A 13,558-nucleotide genomic window follows, 5' to 3' on the forward strand; every position below is an offset into this window, starting at 1 on the left:
GTGTGTGTGTGTGTGTGTGTGTGTGTGTGTGCGTGTGTGCGTGTGTGTGTATGTGCGTGTGTGCGTGTGTGCGTGTGTGTGTGTGTGTGTGTGTGTGTGTGTGTGTGTGTTATGGCCAGCTGTATTAGTGTGTATTTAGATATACTTGTATTATTTGTATCACTCTATGTTTCTGAGGTGGAGAGGTGGAGAACTGGAGGTGTGATTGCCAATGGACTGACAGCTGCCTGTGGCAATTGATTTGTCAGACTGATTCCTGGAGACTGCCAGCTGCCCAAGGGGGAATTGGTTCCCTCCATGGATTGGTCAGCTCTGATGAGCCCTGCATAGATTGGCTGAGGGAACACTCACCTTTGCTATAAAGCTCACTCATGAACTATCTTTCAGGAGTGGACTGTCAGCTTCGGCAGCAGAGACTCGATCCCTTTGTCCTTTCACCCGAACCAGACCTTTGTTTATGTATTTGTTCTGTTGATAGTTAAGTTTGGTGTTGTTGTATTTATTGTAAAGATCTTTGCAATTATTTATATTTTCTGTCAGTAATAAATATCCTATTCAGTTTGAAATCCTTTGTCCTTTTTGTTTATGTTGCGACCTTTACACCCCTAGATATAAGGGTCATAACTGTGTGTGTGTGTGTGTGTGTGTGTGTGTGTGTGTGTGTGTGTGTGTGTGTGTGTGTGTGTGTGTGTGTGTGTGTGTGTGTGTGTGTGTGTGTGTGTGTGTGTGTGTGTGTGTGTGTGTGTGTGTGTGTGTGTGTGTGTGTGTGTGTGTGTGTGTGTGTGTGTGTGTGTGTGTGTGTGTGTACCTGTGCTGAGGCTGTGGATGACAGCCGTAGCGGCTGTGTGGTAAATGATGTCGGCCCCGTCGTTAAGGTAGTGCAGGTTGTTACGACAATCGTAACCACGGAAACCAAACACATGATCCAACGTCAAGTCCTGGGGAGGAGAGGAGAGGAGAGGAGGGCAAGGAGGACAGTTTTACTTCTATAGCACATTTCAACATCAATGTGTTTTACACAGTACATCAAGCAAAGGAAACATGTATTAACATACAGTGCAGAAGAGAGAGATAAAAAGTAACTCAGTGAAAGGCGGCGGCAAACAGAAAGGTCTTTAGTTGTGTTTTAAAATAAATAAGAATGGCAGCAGACCTGCTGTTTTCGGGGAGTTTGTTTCAGAGATGTGGTGCATAAACACTAAATGCTGCTTCTCCACGGAGACGAGTGCATGTGAATTGCAAAATGGCAGATACAGAAAAAGCAAAGACACAAAAAGACAGACAGACAGACAGACAGACAGACAGACAGACCTCCACCGGTTTCTTCTTCTTAGAGATGTTGTTTCTCTGCAGTTTGTCAGGCTGAGGGGGGATTCTGCTGACTGGAGGTCTGGAGGGACGGACGGACAGACAGACAGACAGACAGACAGACAGACAGACAGACAGGTGAGGTCACCTCCTCACAGACAGCTGAGTTAGACAGTTATGCAAGATAGACAGGGCAGCGATGCAAAACACACTCACACACGCACACACACACACACACACACACACACACTGTCGCCTACATATTTATCACATACATAATTATTTCCATGTCTATCTTCACAACGCATTACTTTGTGATGTGCTGTCAGCTCAATAATAATAATTAGTATAAATAATAATCCTGAAAAGTAACAGTTTTGGACGTATGAGGCTTCCACCTGACAGAGACGATACACATATTTATGATTATTAGAAACGATTGAGTCTTTGTGACAGAAAACAGCCGTTTGGCGGCTGAACAGGCTAGTTCTAATACACACTGTGCCTAAAAAGTACATTACGTGGTAGATACTCAGTACTTATTGGCTGTGTGTCCACTACAGCATTTTTTCCCCAGCTGAAAACGCACAGTGCTCTTCTAAAACTTGTACCCAACAAATGTCACAAATGTAAATAAAAATACCGGATAAAAAAACACACACACACGCACACGCACACGCACACGCACACAATCACAGCACATGGTCACAGTGCTGCTGTTTCCAGGATATCGTAAATACATGGCGGTCCCATTGAAAACCATTCAACAGTAAGGGACACAGCCCGTAAAAGAAGTCTTGATAAATTGAATACACAGGACCACATTACATTTATACTTACTTCATAATTCCCTGCCTCCAGAGGAAAGCGAGTTAAAACACAAGACACGTAATTAAGACAGGAACCCAGACAGGTGTGTGTGTGTGTGTGTGTGTGTAGGGGGGGGGGTTGTCCAAGTGTAAGGCAAAACAGCCAGCAAAATACTCTATCTCCTGCATTAAGGCAGTCGTTCTATTTGGAGAAGGTGCTTCCTGTATCCATAATTTCCCCTGTGTTGGTAATATGGCAGATGGAAGTGTATGACTTACTGTACATGTTGACCATGAATGTGTTCATGTTTGTTGTTTACATTTGTGACCCTTTTTGACAGGAGGACAGTCATTTCGCTGGTGCCCATTGTTCAGGAAACACTTTTTTTTTAAATACAAAATGAGTTAATAGCCCAGTTAGACTCTTCACATACTAGAGTGTGTCTGACAGAAATTTCAGAGCTTAAATCAACATGTAAATATGAAATAAATGCATAAACATGTAGTAAAATATAAGGTTAGAGCTAGCATTTGCTAGCATTGCTAACCAAACCTCAGTTTCATCCAAACATCGCAAAATCGCGGTAAAATCCGCTATTTCTACCCGATAGTTTTGAAAGGTATCACTAGTCTGTTGGCTTGTGTCTAATGTAAATGTCAAATAAAGATGTATAAACAATCATATTTTGTTAAAACTGTTGTGAAAAGGTATCTTTGTTAAGTCCTCCTGCACACTGGAACCAGCCGGTTCCAGCAGGGGGCAGTGGCAAATGCTTGGTCTCAGAGAGCATACATAACAAAGACAGCCTAACCCTAACCCTGTAAACAAAGAATATGTAAATCCCGCTATGCATGATGGGATTGATAGCCCAGTACTATCTCTGAATGAAAACCATTCAACTGGCCTTTTCTCTACTGAAGAGTTTTAACTTGACTTCAGTTCTATAAGCTGTAGTTTCAAAACTATACACTCAATCTTATTAACCAATATACATAATTTTGCTATGCTTCCCTGCTTTCATATGACATGAAAAAATGAACATGAAAAAATGCTAGATGACTGTCTCCCAGTCAAATTTGGTCACATTTTTGTAAACTTGTTTGGAACCATGCACAGACTATTTGGTCCCTTTGTTGTTGTTGTATATTTGTAAATGTGGGCTCAAATAAATGAATTAAAATGTGTGTGTGTGTGTGTGTGTGTACCTACCTGTCTTCTGTAGTGTCTGTGTGTTGTAGGTGTGGTTTGGTTCCAGTCATGTTTCTGATGCTGACAGCGCACATCTTACTGCTGTAATCTGCCCGCTTCTCCCCGGCAACATCACTGTCATAACCTAAACACACACACGCATACACGCGCACACACACGCATACAGGACAGTGAGAGGATCCGTGTCTAAATCGGGTTAAAAATGTAACATTGTTATGGCTGTACGTGTGTGTAAGCAATTCCGAAAGTGGTAACCTATTCCAGTGGTCCTAAAAGTGGGGTTCCGGGGCCCCCAGGGGTCCTTGAGGGGCTTCCAGACGGTCACCAGCAAAATGATTAATAGCCTGGAACCAAATGGACCATTGCGGGTCTGTAACTCTGAGCGTACCCAAATGGACCCTTACGGGTCCATGGAGGGCAGATACTACTACTGCGCCTGATTACAAAACTGCATGAGAAAACCATAGCTAGCATACGATGCTATGAATGAATGATAAGCCAAATTTGCAGAATAAAACATTACAAATAAGAAATGGAGTTGCAATTAGTGCCTCCTGAGCAGATTGATTTCAAACTGGGACCATGAAAATTTAACATTTTCTTTTCAATCAGATCAACAGTTGTGCTAGTCGTGTTTTAAAAACTCATTTGGCACCCACACTAGTGCCTGGTTCTGCTTGAGGTCTCTTCCCGTTAAAGGTTTGTTTTTCTCTTGCCATTGTCACCAAATGCTTGCCCCAGGGATAAATGACGGGTCTCTACTCTACCATAAAGGGTCACGAAACAACCTTGCGAAATGCGTTGGAATGTTGAAAATAACCAGTGGTGGAAAGTAACTAAGTACATTTACTTAAGTACTGTACTTAAGTACAATTTTGAGGTATTTGTACTTTACTTGAGTATTTTCAATTTCCAATATTTTTACTTCTACTCCACTACATCTCAGAGGCAAATATTGTACTTTTACTCCACTACAATTATTTGAAAACTTTAGTTACTAGTTACTTTTCAGATATAAACTATGATATTATGAAACATACATTAACCACTTTAGCCCTATATTATACATAGGCTATTTGAAAATAGCAGATCTACAAGCTCACAACGCGTCGCATCGCGACGCGTTGTGAGCTTGTAGATCGGCTATTTTCAAATATTTAGTACTTTTACTTTTGGTACTTTAAGTACATTTTTATGCCAATACTTTTTGTACTTTTAATCAAGTACATTTTTTATTCTGGACTTTTACTTGTAACAGAGTATTTTTATATTGCAGTATCGGTACTTTTACTTAAGTAAAGAATTTGAGTACTTTTTCCACCACTGCACACACACACACACACACACACACACACACACACACACACCTCCATCCTCCTCCGTGTCGTCGTCCGAGTCCTCGCTGTCTCCCGGGGGGGAGGGGCAGAGGGGAGAGGGCGTCGGCCTGTCGCCGCCCTCCTCGCGGTACGTGGGCGTCTCCCCCTCGCTGTCGACGGCCGCGCCCCCCCCCCCGCTCCCTGCTCCAGATCATCAGGGCGGTGTCGGCCCCGCCCACCGACAACAGCATGGAGTCGTCGCTCGCCCAGCGCACGTTGGTCACGTGACAGCCGTGACCCGCGTAACGCTTGAACCTAGCATACTGACCCTGAGAGAGAGAGGGAGAGGGAGAGAGAGAGAGAGAGAGAGAGAGAGAGAGAGAGAGAGAGAGAGAGAGAGAGAGAGAGAGGCAGAGAGTGGTTAAGGAGTGGTGGAGACAGAGCTCCACTTCTTGACTGCATGTGACAAATATAAACACAATACAAGAGAATATTACTACCCTAAATTCACAAAAATAACAAAATTAAAGATACAGTTTGACTCTATACCGGCAATCCCCTACTTATTAGGTGAGAAAGCCGAATGTTCAAGGTTGGCAGCGAAATATGTGGCAGCCTGACACAAAATGAGGGACAACAGGTGAACACTATTAAGTCTACTACAGTTAATAGACTAATCTCATTTTGCTATGTTTGTCCTTATCTTTTAGTTCGTCTTTGACATCAATCACACCGTGCTACGCTAGTGGTGAGGTATTACCACATTTACTATACACCTTTATCTGCCGTGTGTGTGCATTTGATGTAGCAATATGAGAGTGTTTTCTTGCCGATCTTGTTGAGCTTGTAGATCGGATATTTTCAAAATGTTTGCCTCTTTCTTAGGTAATTGACAATTTGGCCAGTGTTTGACCATTTTTTATAGTATAGTTTGTTGATTACTTTTGACACAGTAAAGGTCTAAAAATATATAGGTATTAAAATGTCCATGGTGCTGAACAGACAGCTCCCATTAGATGTAGTGACTCTGTCCATGGTGCTGAATGGATAGCTCCCTGTGTTAGATGTAGTGACTCTGTCCATGGTGCTGAGCTGAGCAGCAGCCAGCCTGCCTCTTTGACTGGTGCTGAACTGATAGCTCCACAGCATCTGTTTTTTTTTTTATCACATTCAGAAACCCCTCCAAATTATTTGGCGACCCCTCTGCGGGTCGTGACCCCCAGGTTGGTACATGTCATGTTGATTGTTATCACGAGTGTGACTTGTACGTCTTTCTGGCTCCGCTGCATTATATTAGTTATATTTGTCAATTGGTGTTGCAGCATATATGATGTTGACAGGCTGTATTCAAGTGTCATGTCAAGCTTATTCTGCACCAGTAGCCTACCAACCTGCTGACAGCGGAACATGTTTTTTTTTTTAACTTAACATTTTTATCCCACGATTTTGTAACCCTATTTTTTACACCCAGTGCCAATTGTCTATGTAATCCTGGGCACTACCTTCCCTCTGCCAACCTAGGGAGGCCAGGGCCGAGCTCATGCCTCCTTCAATGCATGAGAGCCTACTGACCTTCTTGTCACCTGACAGGGGAGAGATTCCCTGGTTGGACGTAGCGCGTGGAAGGAACACGTTATTCCAACCAGTTCCCTTCCCCTCCATCAGGCGCCCCGGCTGGCCAGGGGGAGGCAGTATAGTGACCAGGATTACTGCATGTTTTTGTGAGAGTACCGACCATAGGGCTTGAGTCTACAGAGGTGCAAGTGACTGGAGACAGTCTCCAGCCATGTCTCCAGTCGGTCTCCAGGCGTCGGGGGGGGCCCCCTTGTCTCCAGTCGCCCCCCTCATAGACCTCCATTCACTCTCCAGTCTCCAGAGGCCCCCACCTTCCTGAAAATCTCTCTCGTTTGCCTGTCCCCGCCCCCTTCACTGCTCTCTGAGTTTCTCAACGGCAGCCATCTTTGTTTTCATTTAGATGGACAGGAACACTCTATGCTTTTTAATTCATTATAGACCCCCACAACCAAACAATGATGGTCCCTTGGTGCTGGTTGGGACCCAATAACATTTCGATTTTATGTTTTATATGTTTTTGATGACGTTAAGGCCTGGATTTGGACTTCTCTCTCCCAGCCTGCAGCAGCACAGTTGCCAGACTCTGCGAGAGAATCGAGCAACCTGGTCTATGAAAACAAAGCCCAAAAGAAGCGACTATATGGGCCACAGGAGCCCCCACGGATGGTCTCTTTGTGCTGGTTGGAACCCAATGACGTTTATATTTGATGTTTTATATGCTTTTGATGACATCCAGGCGTGGATTTTTACATCTATGTCACAGACTCCTGTCACAGCCAGCGTTGCCAGGTTCTGTGAGAGAAACGAGTGACTGGGTGTGAGCCCTTTTAAACCTACTGTATACATAGTCAATTTGAAAATAGCAGATCTACAAGCTCACAACGTGTCACATCGTGACGGATTGTGAGCTTGTAGATCTGCTATTTTCAAATAAATCTTGGGGGACATAATAAAGCAGACCTGGCTGCAAACATTGGTGAGAGCATATGTCAGACAGCAGCAGCATCAGAAGACAGGTAAGGTGCCTTGTAAACAGATGTTTAATGGCTCTAATTGTGCTAATGGAACATAATCATTGATCATTATACCCCTTAGTCCCTAAGGAAGACCCGATTTTATATTGAATATGATTTTAAATGTGGGCTGAGAGCTGCTTAAAGCTAACAAACAGTCCATGCTAGACACATATCATTATTCATAGAACATCACTGATCAACATTGAAGCCTCGATTTTATATTTCATATTATTTAAAATATTTTTAGCTTTGTTTATTATATAGGAGTTTGAGGGAAAGAGCTCTAGCTCCGTTTTTGTACTGTTATTTAACATGACAGTTTAATGTTTTGTGGTCATGGGTCAAGGTGTGTTGGTCAAGACATGTTTACCTCCATCTGGGGTGTGTGGGTTTTGTAAACTGCTCAGTGTAACATGCATGATATTATACAACCCACATGCTAAATGAGGAGAAATCAAATTAGTGATTGACTGTTTCAGACAATGTAATGTATTGTAGATGTTGATTCTAATCACTGTATCTGATCTGTTTATTTATGTCAATTTTTTTCTGGGGACCCCAGTACAGTTCATCAGTAGGCCTACAGTTATTTTAATAATATGATAGGGCAGTGGTTCTCAAAGAGAGGGTGTACAAATGGAACCAAATGGACCCATGAGGGTCCATATGGTTCCATTTATACACTCTTAAGAGTTAGGATTGTATAGTATAGATTGCGGTCCCAGAGGTAGAAAATGTTCAAATAGGGGTCTCTGTGATAGCGCATACTATGCGTTCATATTATTTGAGATATTTAATTATGTGTAGGCCTTTATGTATAGTCTACATGATTGTGGATGTTGTGTGTTCATTATGCTCCCAACTAGTGTAATAGAGTTGAGGCTTTGGACAGAGAGAGACTCAAAGCTGTTTATGTGAATAAAATGTTCATCCAATATGTGTGTGCTATTACAGTAGTTCTCAAACGTTTTCATGTGAAGGACCCCCAAATGAATATGCATTTGACTATAGGGTTTATTCTTGATTTTGATGTTATATTAACACATTTTCCTGGAGACCCCCTGGAACCCCCTTAACTCATTCACTGCCAGAACTTTTTTTTTTTTGCGTTTGCCCACTGCCAGAGATTTTTCATTGAAAAAAAAAAGTACTCAGGAGCCGAGATACAAAATGTTTAAGTTTTAAGTTAACAAGGAAGTGGATGGGAGTCTAGATCTTCAAAAAATCATATCTCCTTGGTCTTTGGGTTAAAAAATAAATAAATAAAAAATATGTATATATATATTTTTTTTTAATTAAAAGTCGTTTTAGTCGTTCTTGGCAGACAGGGCTTAAAGGACAACTTTGTTTTTTTACAACCACGGTTTATATTTTAGCTTGTAATTAACACATTAACTGCCAGAGGTATTTTCATATTTTTTTAGCCAGTGCCAGAGTTTTTCATTGGAAAAAAAAAAGTACTCAGGAGCCGAAATACAGCATTTTTAAGTTTTAAGTTAACAAGGAAGTGGATAGGAGTCTAGATCTTCAACTAATCATATCTCCTTGGTTTTGGTTTTTTTTTTTTTTTTTTTCACTTCACGTAGATCTACGCGATTGGCACGTGGCGGCTTTAAAGCGGTTCGCGTAGATCTACGTGATTGGCAGTGAAATGGTTAAAGTAAAAAAAAGATGTGTTTTTTTCTTTTCATTTACTGCTTTCAATAGTTTTAGCAATTTTCGCGATATTTTTTACAGTGGGCGGGGGCATTCTGTCCGGTGGCTAAATATGCCTTTTTTACACAATAAAAAAGGTCCTGTGGTCTTGGATGGCCAGATGTGAGTTATTGGGGGCTAGAAGAGCTACTGTAAATAATAATAAAGAAAACACCGGGTTATTGTGTAAAAAAATACATATTTAGCCACCGGATAGAATGCCCCCGCCCACTGTAAAAAAGATCGCGAAAATTGCTAAAACTACAGAAAGCAGTAAAAAAAAGTTTAACACTCATCTTTTATTTACTTTAATTACAAGCTAAAACATAAACCTTGGTTGTAAAAAAACAAAGTTGTCCTTTAAAGGACAGAAGTCGTTTTAGTCGTTCTAGGCAGGGAATGAGTTAAGAACCCCTGGGGGTCCCCTGACCACAGGTCTTTATAATATTTTCTGTATCACATGCAAGTAGGGACATGGTGGTGTCACAAAGCAAACAAGCACTGGTAGTTAGTACTTCTAGCTTATGTTGGTTTCAGGGTGCAAGTCCCTGCAGTGCTGTACCCTGCCGACTGTCTCACCTTTGTCCTGTATGTTTACATGAAATGTTATCACTCAATTAGTTGTCACGCTGTCCAGTTAACACATTTGGTTCCATTTGTACACTCTCAGAGTTAGGATTTTATAGTATAGATTGTGGTCCCAGAGATAAAAATCAAATGGGGGTCCGTGGTCTAATGCATATCAAACTGGGGGTCCTTGAAATTAAAAGGTTTGAGAACCACTGTGACAGGGGATACTGTGTGTTCATATTTGAGACAGTTATTTATGCAAATATTCCACATTCACTTTTCACTTCATTAATGTTTTTAAATAGCCGATCTACAAGCTTGTAGATTGGCTATTTTCAAATAGCTGATGTATATAGGGTATATAGTAGCTTGCTGATTTTGATGCTATAGATATTAACACATTTTTCTGGGGACCCCAGTACAGTTCATCAGTACAGTTATTTAACATGACAGTGTGGTGCTAAAGCTGCAGTCGAAATCCAGCTCTTAGAGAACATGTGATATCCCCTGGTGTGTGTTCATATTATTTTAGATATTAAATGATGTGCAGGCCTATTGGCTTTGGACTGACAGAGACAGGCAGAAAGCTGTTCAATACATGTTCATCCTGTGTGCTGTTGCAGTGGTTCTCAAACCTTTTCATGTCAAGGACTCAAAATGAATATATTTTTGGCCATTTTAAGATTGTAGATCGGCTATTTTCAACCAGGTGATGAAAGGTTTAAAGTGGCTAAAATGTGTAACATGGATTATAGGCCAAATGCTACAGCAGAGGAAATGGTGAGAAATCAAATGAGTGATTGACTGTTTTAGACAATATGCATTGCAGATATGTTGATTCTAACCAAATTACTGTATCTGAGATATTTATTTATGTCTAGGCTCCTATGCTCTTGTTTAGTGTACATGATAGGGCAGTGGTTCTCAAACAGAGGGTGTACAAATGGAACCAAATGGACCCTCACAGGTCCATTTGGTTCCATTTATACACTCTTAGAGTAAATGTATACAATTTAAAATTATTTTAAAGTATAGATTGCTGTCCCAGAGGTAGAAAATGCTCAAATAGGGGTCCTTGAAATGAAAAGGTTTGAGAACCACTGTGATAGGGGATAGTATGCGTTCATTATTGTCTCCGCCAGGCCGAAAGGCATGGCGAGAGAGTATGTTTTGCACCCTGTCTGACCAGCTAATCTCCAGGACTGTTGGCATGATCGCAGCGAAACTATGCACACACACTCCCTGGATGCCAATTCAGAACCTCTGCCCCAAATCTTTCACATGGGCCTGTTATAGCGCCACCAGGAGACCGCTTTTTGCAAAACCCATTTTTGACAGTACTCCTACAGATTCTGTCCAAACGTCACGTAAATCGGTACACAGTGGCCCTCATTTATCAACGGAGCGTATAAACCGGCTTATATTTTTCCATATATTCGGCCGTACACCAACGTCGAAGTCACATTTATCAACGAATCCTACACAGCCAATCCTAGCGTACATTGGGTCGGAGCCTTGATAAATGTCACGGCTGAAACCGAGCGCCATTTAAATAACACGCCCTTAAATATTCTCGAAACGCCCTGATTTTACGACATGGAGAACCAGAATACGACCAAATAAAGCATGGGAAGCCAAAAGAGTTTCGCCGCCTCGCTGCCTGTCAAGTCACACACGCACATGCACATGCCTCTCTCTGTCTCACACACACATACACACACACACGCCCAACTGTGTCTTTCATGCAATCCGTAACGGTACTATCTTTGTCACGTAGGCTTGTAGCCTACATGAATGACATAATGATACCAATCACATCGCCATGAATGGGGTTTGTATATTCATTTATTTAACCCATACCGAGCAGTGCACAAGCAGTCATGTAGGATATTCCCTGTGAGACTCGGACGGGCGGCAGTGATCCCGTGCTGCCACGTTAATAAGAGATTCGATCGTCGGGTTGATATCCATAACCCAACCAGGTTGTGTAGCCTACATAACTCTCTATGACATAACTCCATAACATAGGACAAGCTACAGTAAGTTTGTAGACCTCACTGTCCATGAAAAGATGGTCGGGGCTCCCGAAAATGTTCTCGCAGCAGAAGCGCTCGTATATTTTGAAAATAGCAGATCTACAAGCTCACAACGCATCGGGATGGGACCTGTTGTGAGCTTGTAGATCTGTTATTTTCAAATAGCCAATGCAGCCAGATCTGCAAGCTTAACCGAATGACTGTTAAAGCATTTTGTTTAAATTACTTTATAAAATGTTATATTTTCACAGGGATTATTTATTAGTGTAGATATACATTTAGGAGTGGATTATGTGTCCAGATGCCTGTCAGACAGTCAGACAATGCTTCTCCGCAGGTCTAGAATGGAATAAACGGGCGCAGCCAACGGCAACAACTGCTATCGACCAGACGTGAGATCTCAGCGTACGGTAGGATGAAGCCATCGTCAGGTTATATTGATACATGCCGAAAGTTGCGGTGATCTCGCCGTACGCCCATTATTTGGTCTGCGCCACGTTGATAAATGAGGGCCAGTATCTCTATAGTCATTAAACAAAACGGGTCTTTCAGATTGAACTTTTTCACTATCATTAGTGTTTCCTTAATTCATGTTTTTTTGTTTACACATGATTTTTTTCTATTGATATATTGCATTCATGTTCATGGGTATTTTCAGACATTTAACCACCTGTGAGGGGTTGTGAGCTTGTAGATCGGCTATTTTCAAATAGATGATGTATATAGGGTTTATAGTGGCTAGCTGATTTTTATACTATATCAAATCTGAGAATCACTGTGCTATTGTATAGTGTGATTACAGGTCAATCAGTAAACACTAAAGGAAAGCTGTGTTGGTAAAGCCAGGTTAATCATATCTTTTCATACATTTTCATGCAAGTAAGGGCATGGTGTGAACATGGCAAAAAAGCACTGGTAGTAGGTACTCCTGGTTTCTGCTGGGAACAGGGTTCGAGTCCCTGCAGCGCTGTGCTTACTGTTTCACCTTTGTCCTGTTGTATGTTTACATACAAAGTTAGCACTCAATTCATAGATTCATAATACCTGAATGCACTTTTAATTATAGTACATCAAGCAGATAGCCCTGTGATTACATCTTTATAGCACATGGTTGCATTACAGTGCAACCACAATGTGATTAAGTTCTTATTCACTATGCAAAGTTTTTGTACTCCTATGTTATGGTGTATTAGTCAGCACAGTGGATTAATATTTCTATCGATCTGGGATGTTAAGGTTGTGCAAAACTGTGGTCAATGAATTGCCTCTTCAGCTAGATTAAACGGCAGTCACTTATAACTGTTGAGACTCCTAGAACATTAAGACGTGTTGACATGGATAGCTTTGTGTCTAATAACATCTCTGTGTTAATGAATGGGGTATGAGCATTATGTCATACAGTGTAGATTGTAGATCGGACCATGTCGTACAGTACATGGTCTACAGACCATGTACTGTAGACCATGTCGGTCTACAGTACAACAAACTATTAAGATGTTTGTAATTACAACATGTACTGCTTGGTGTAATGTTTAAAGCAAAGTAGGCCTTGCACAAGCCCGGGATCGAACCCAGGACCTTTTGACCATGTCATGTGTAAATGACATGCAAATGGTCCAAACAGGGACACACCCTAATGCTAATCTGATCCCTCCCACATTGACTGGAGAAACCTCAGCCAATCGCTGGCCTCACAGAATGCACTACGGTACGGCTCATCCCCGACCATTAGGAGACACAGGGAGAACATGCAAACTCCACACAGAGAGGCCCTTTCGCCAACCCCACCTAGGGTATGGGCACTGATGACGCAGAGGAGAGAACACACCCCCAGCGCCCACAGCGTCCCCTGCGGGAATCGAACCCAGGACCTTCTAGCTGTGAGGCGACAGCACTACCGACTGTGCCACCGTGCCCCCACACAGCGGAACATGTTCATTATGTTGTTTGTTGAATAGTGTGGCTCATGTCTCTGAACCAAATGGACCCGTAAGGGCCATTTGGACCTTACACGACACGACTT

At 42.0% G+C, this 13,558-nt stretch overlaps 1 protein-coding gene across 1 annotated transcript in view; it reads right to left on the minus strand.

Annotated features, from left to right (window-relative positions):
- LOC308099928 (echinoderm microtubule-associated protein-like 6) overlaps positions 1-13,558 on the minus strand; it is a gene marked incomplete at both ends in the record, with an annotated part of 57,818 nt that overhangs the window by 15,704 nt on the left and 28,556 nt on the right. Inside the window, 5 exon segments of the mRNA XM_080448792.1 lie at positions 809-938; positions 1,312-1,390; positions 3,328-3,451; positions 4,695-4,830; positions 4,832-4,972. Coding sequence (XP_080304918.1) covers positions 809-938; positions 1,312-1,390; positions 3,328-3,451; positions 4,695-4,830; positions 4,832-4,972 — 610 coding nt within the window.

Source organism: Gymnoscopelus braueri (assembly GCF_963280865.1).
Source record: "Gymnoscopelus braueri genome assembly, chromosome: 14".
In the NCBI taxonomy this organism is placed as follows: domain Eukaryota; kingdom Metazoa; phylum Chordata; class Actinopteri; order Myctophiformes; family Myctophidae; genus Gymnoscopelus; species Gymnoscopelus braueri.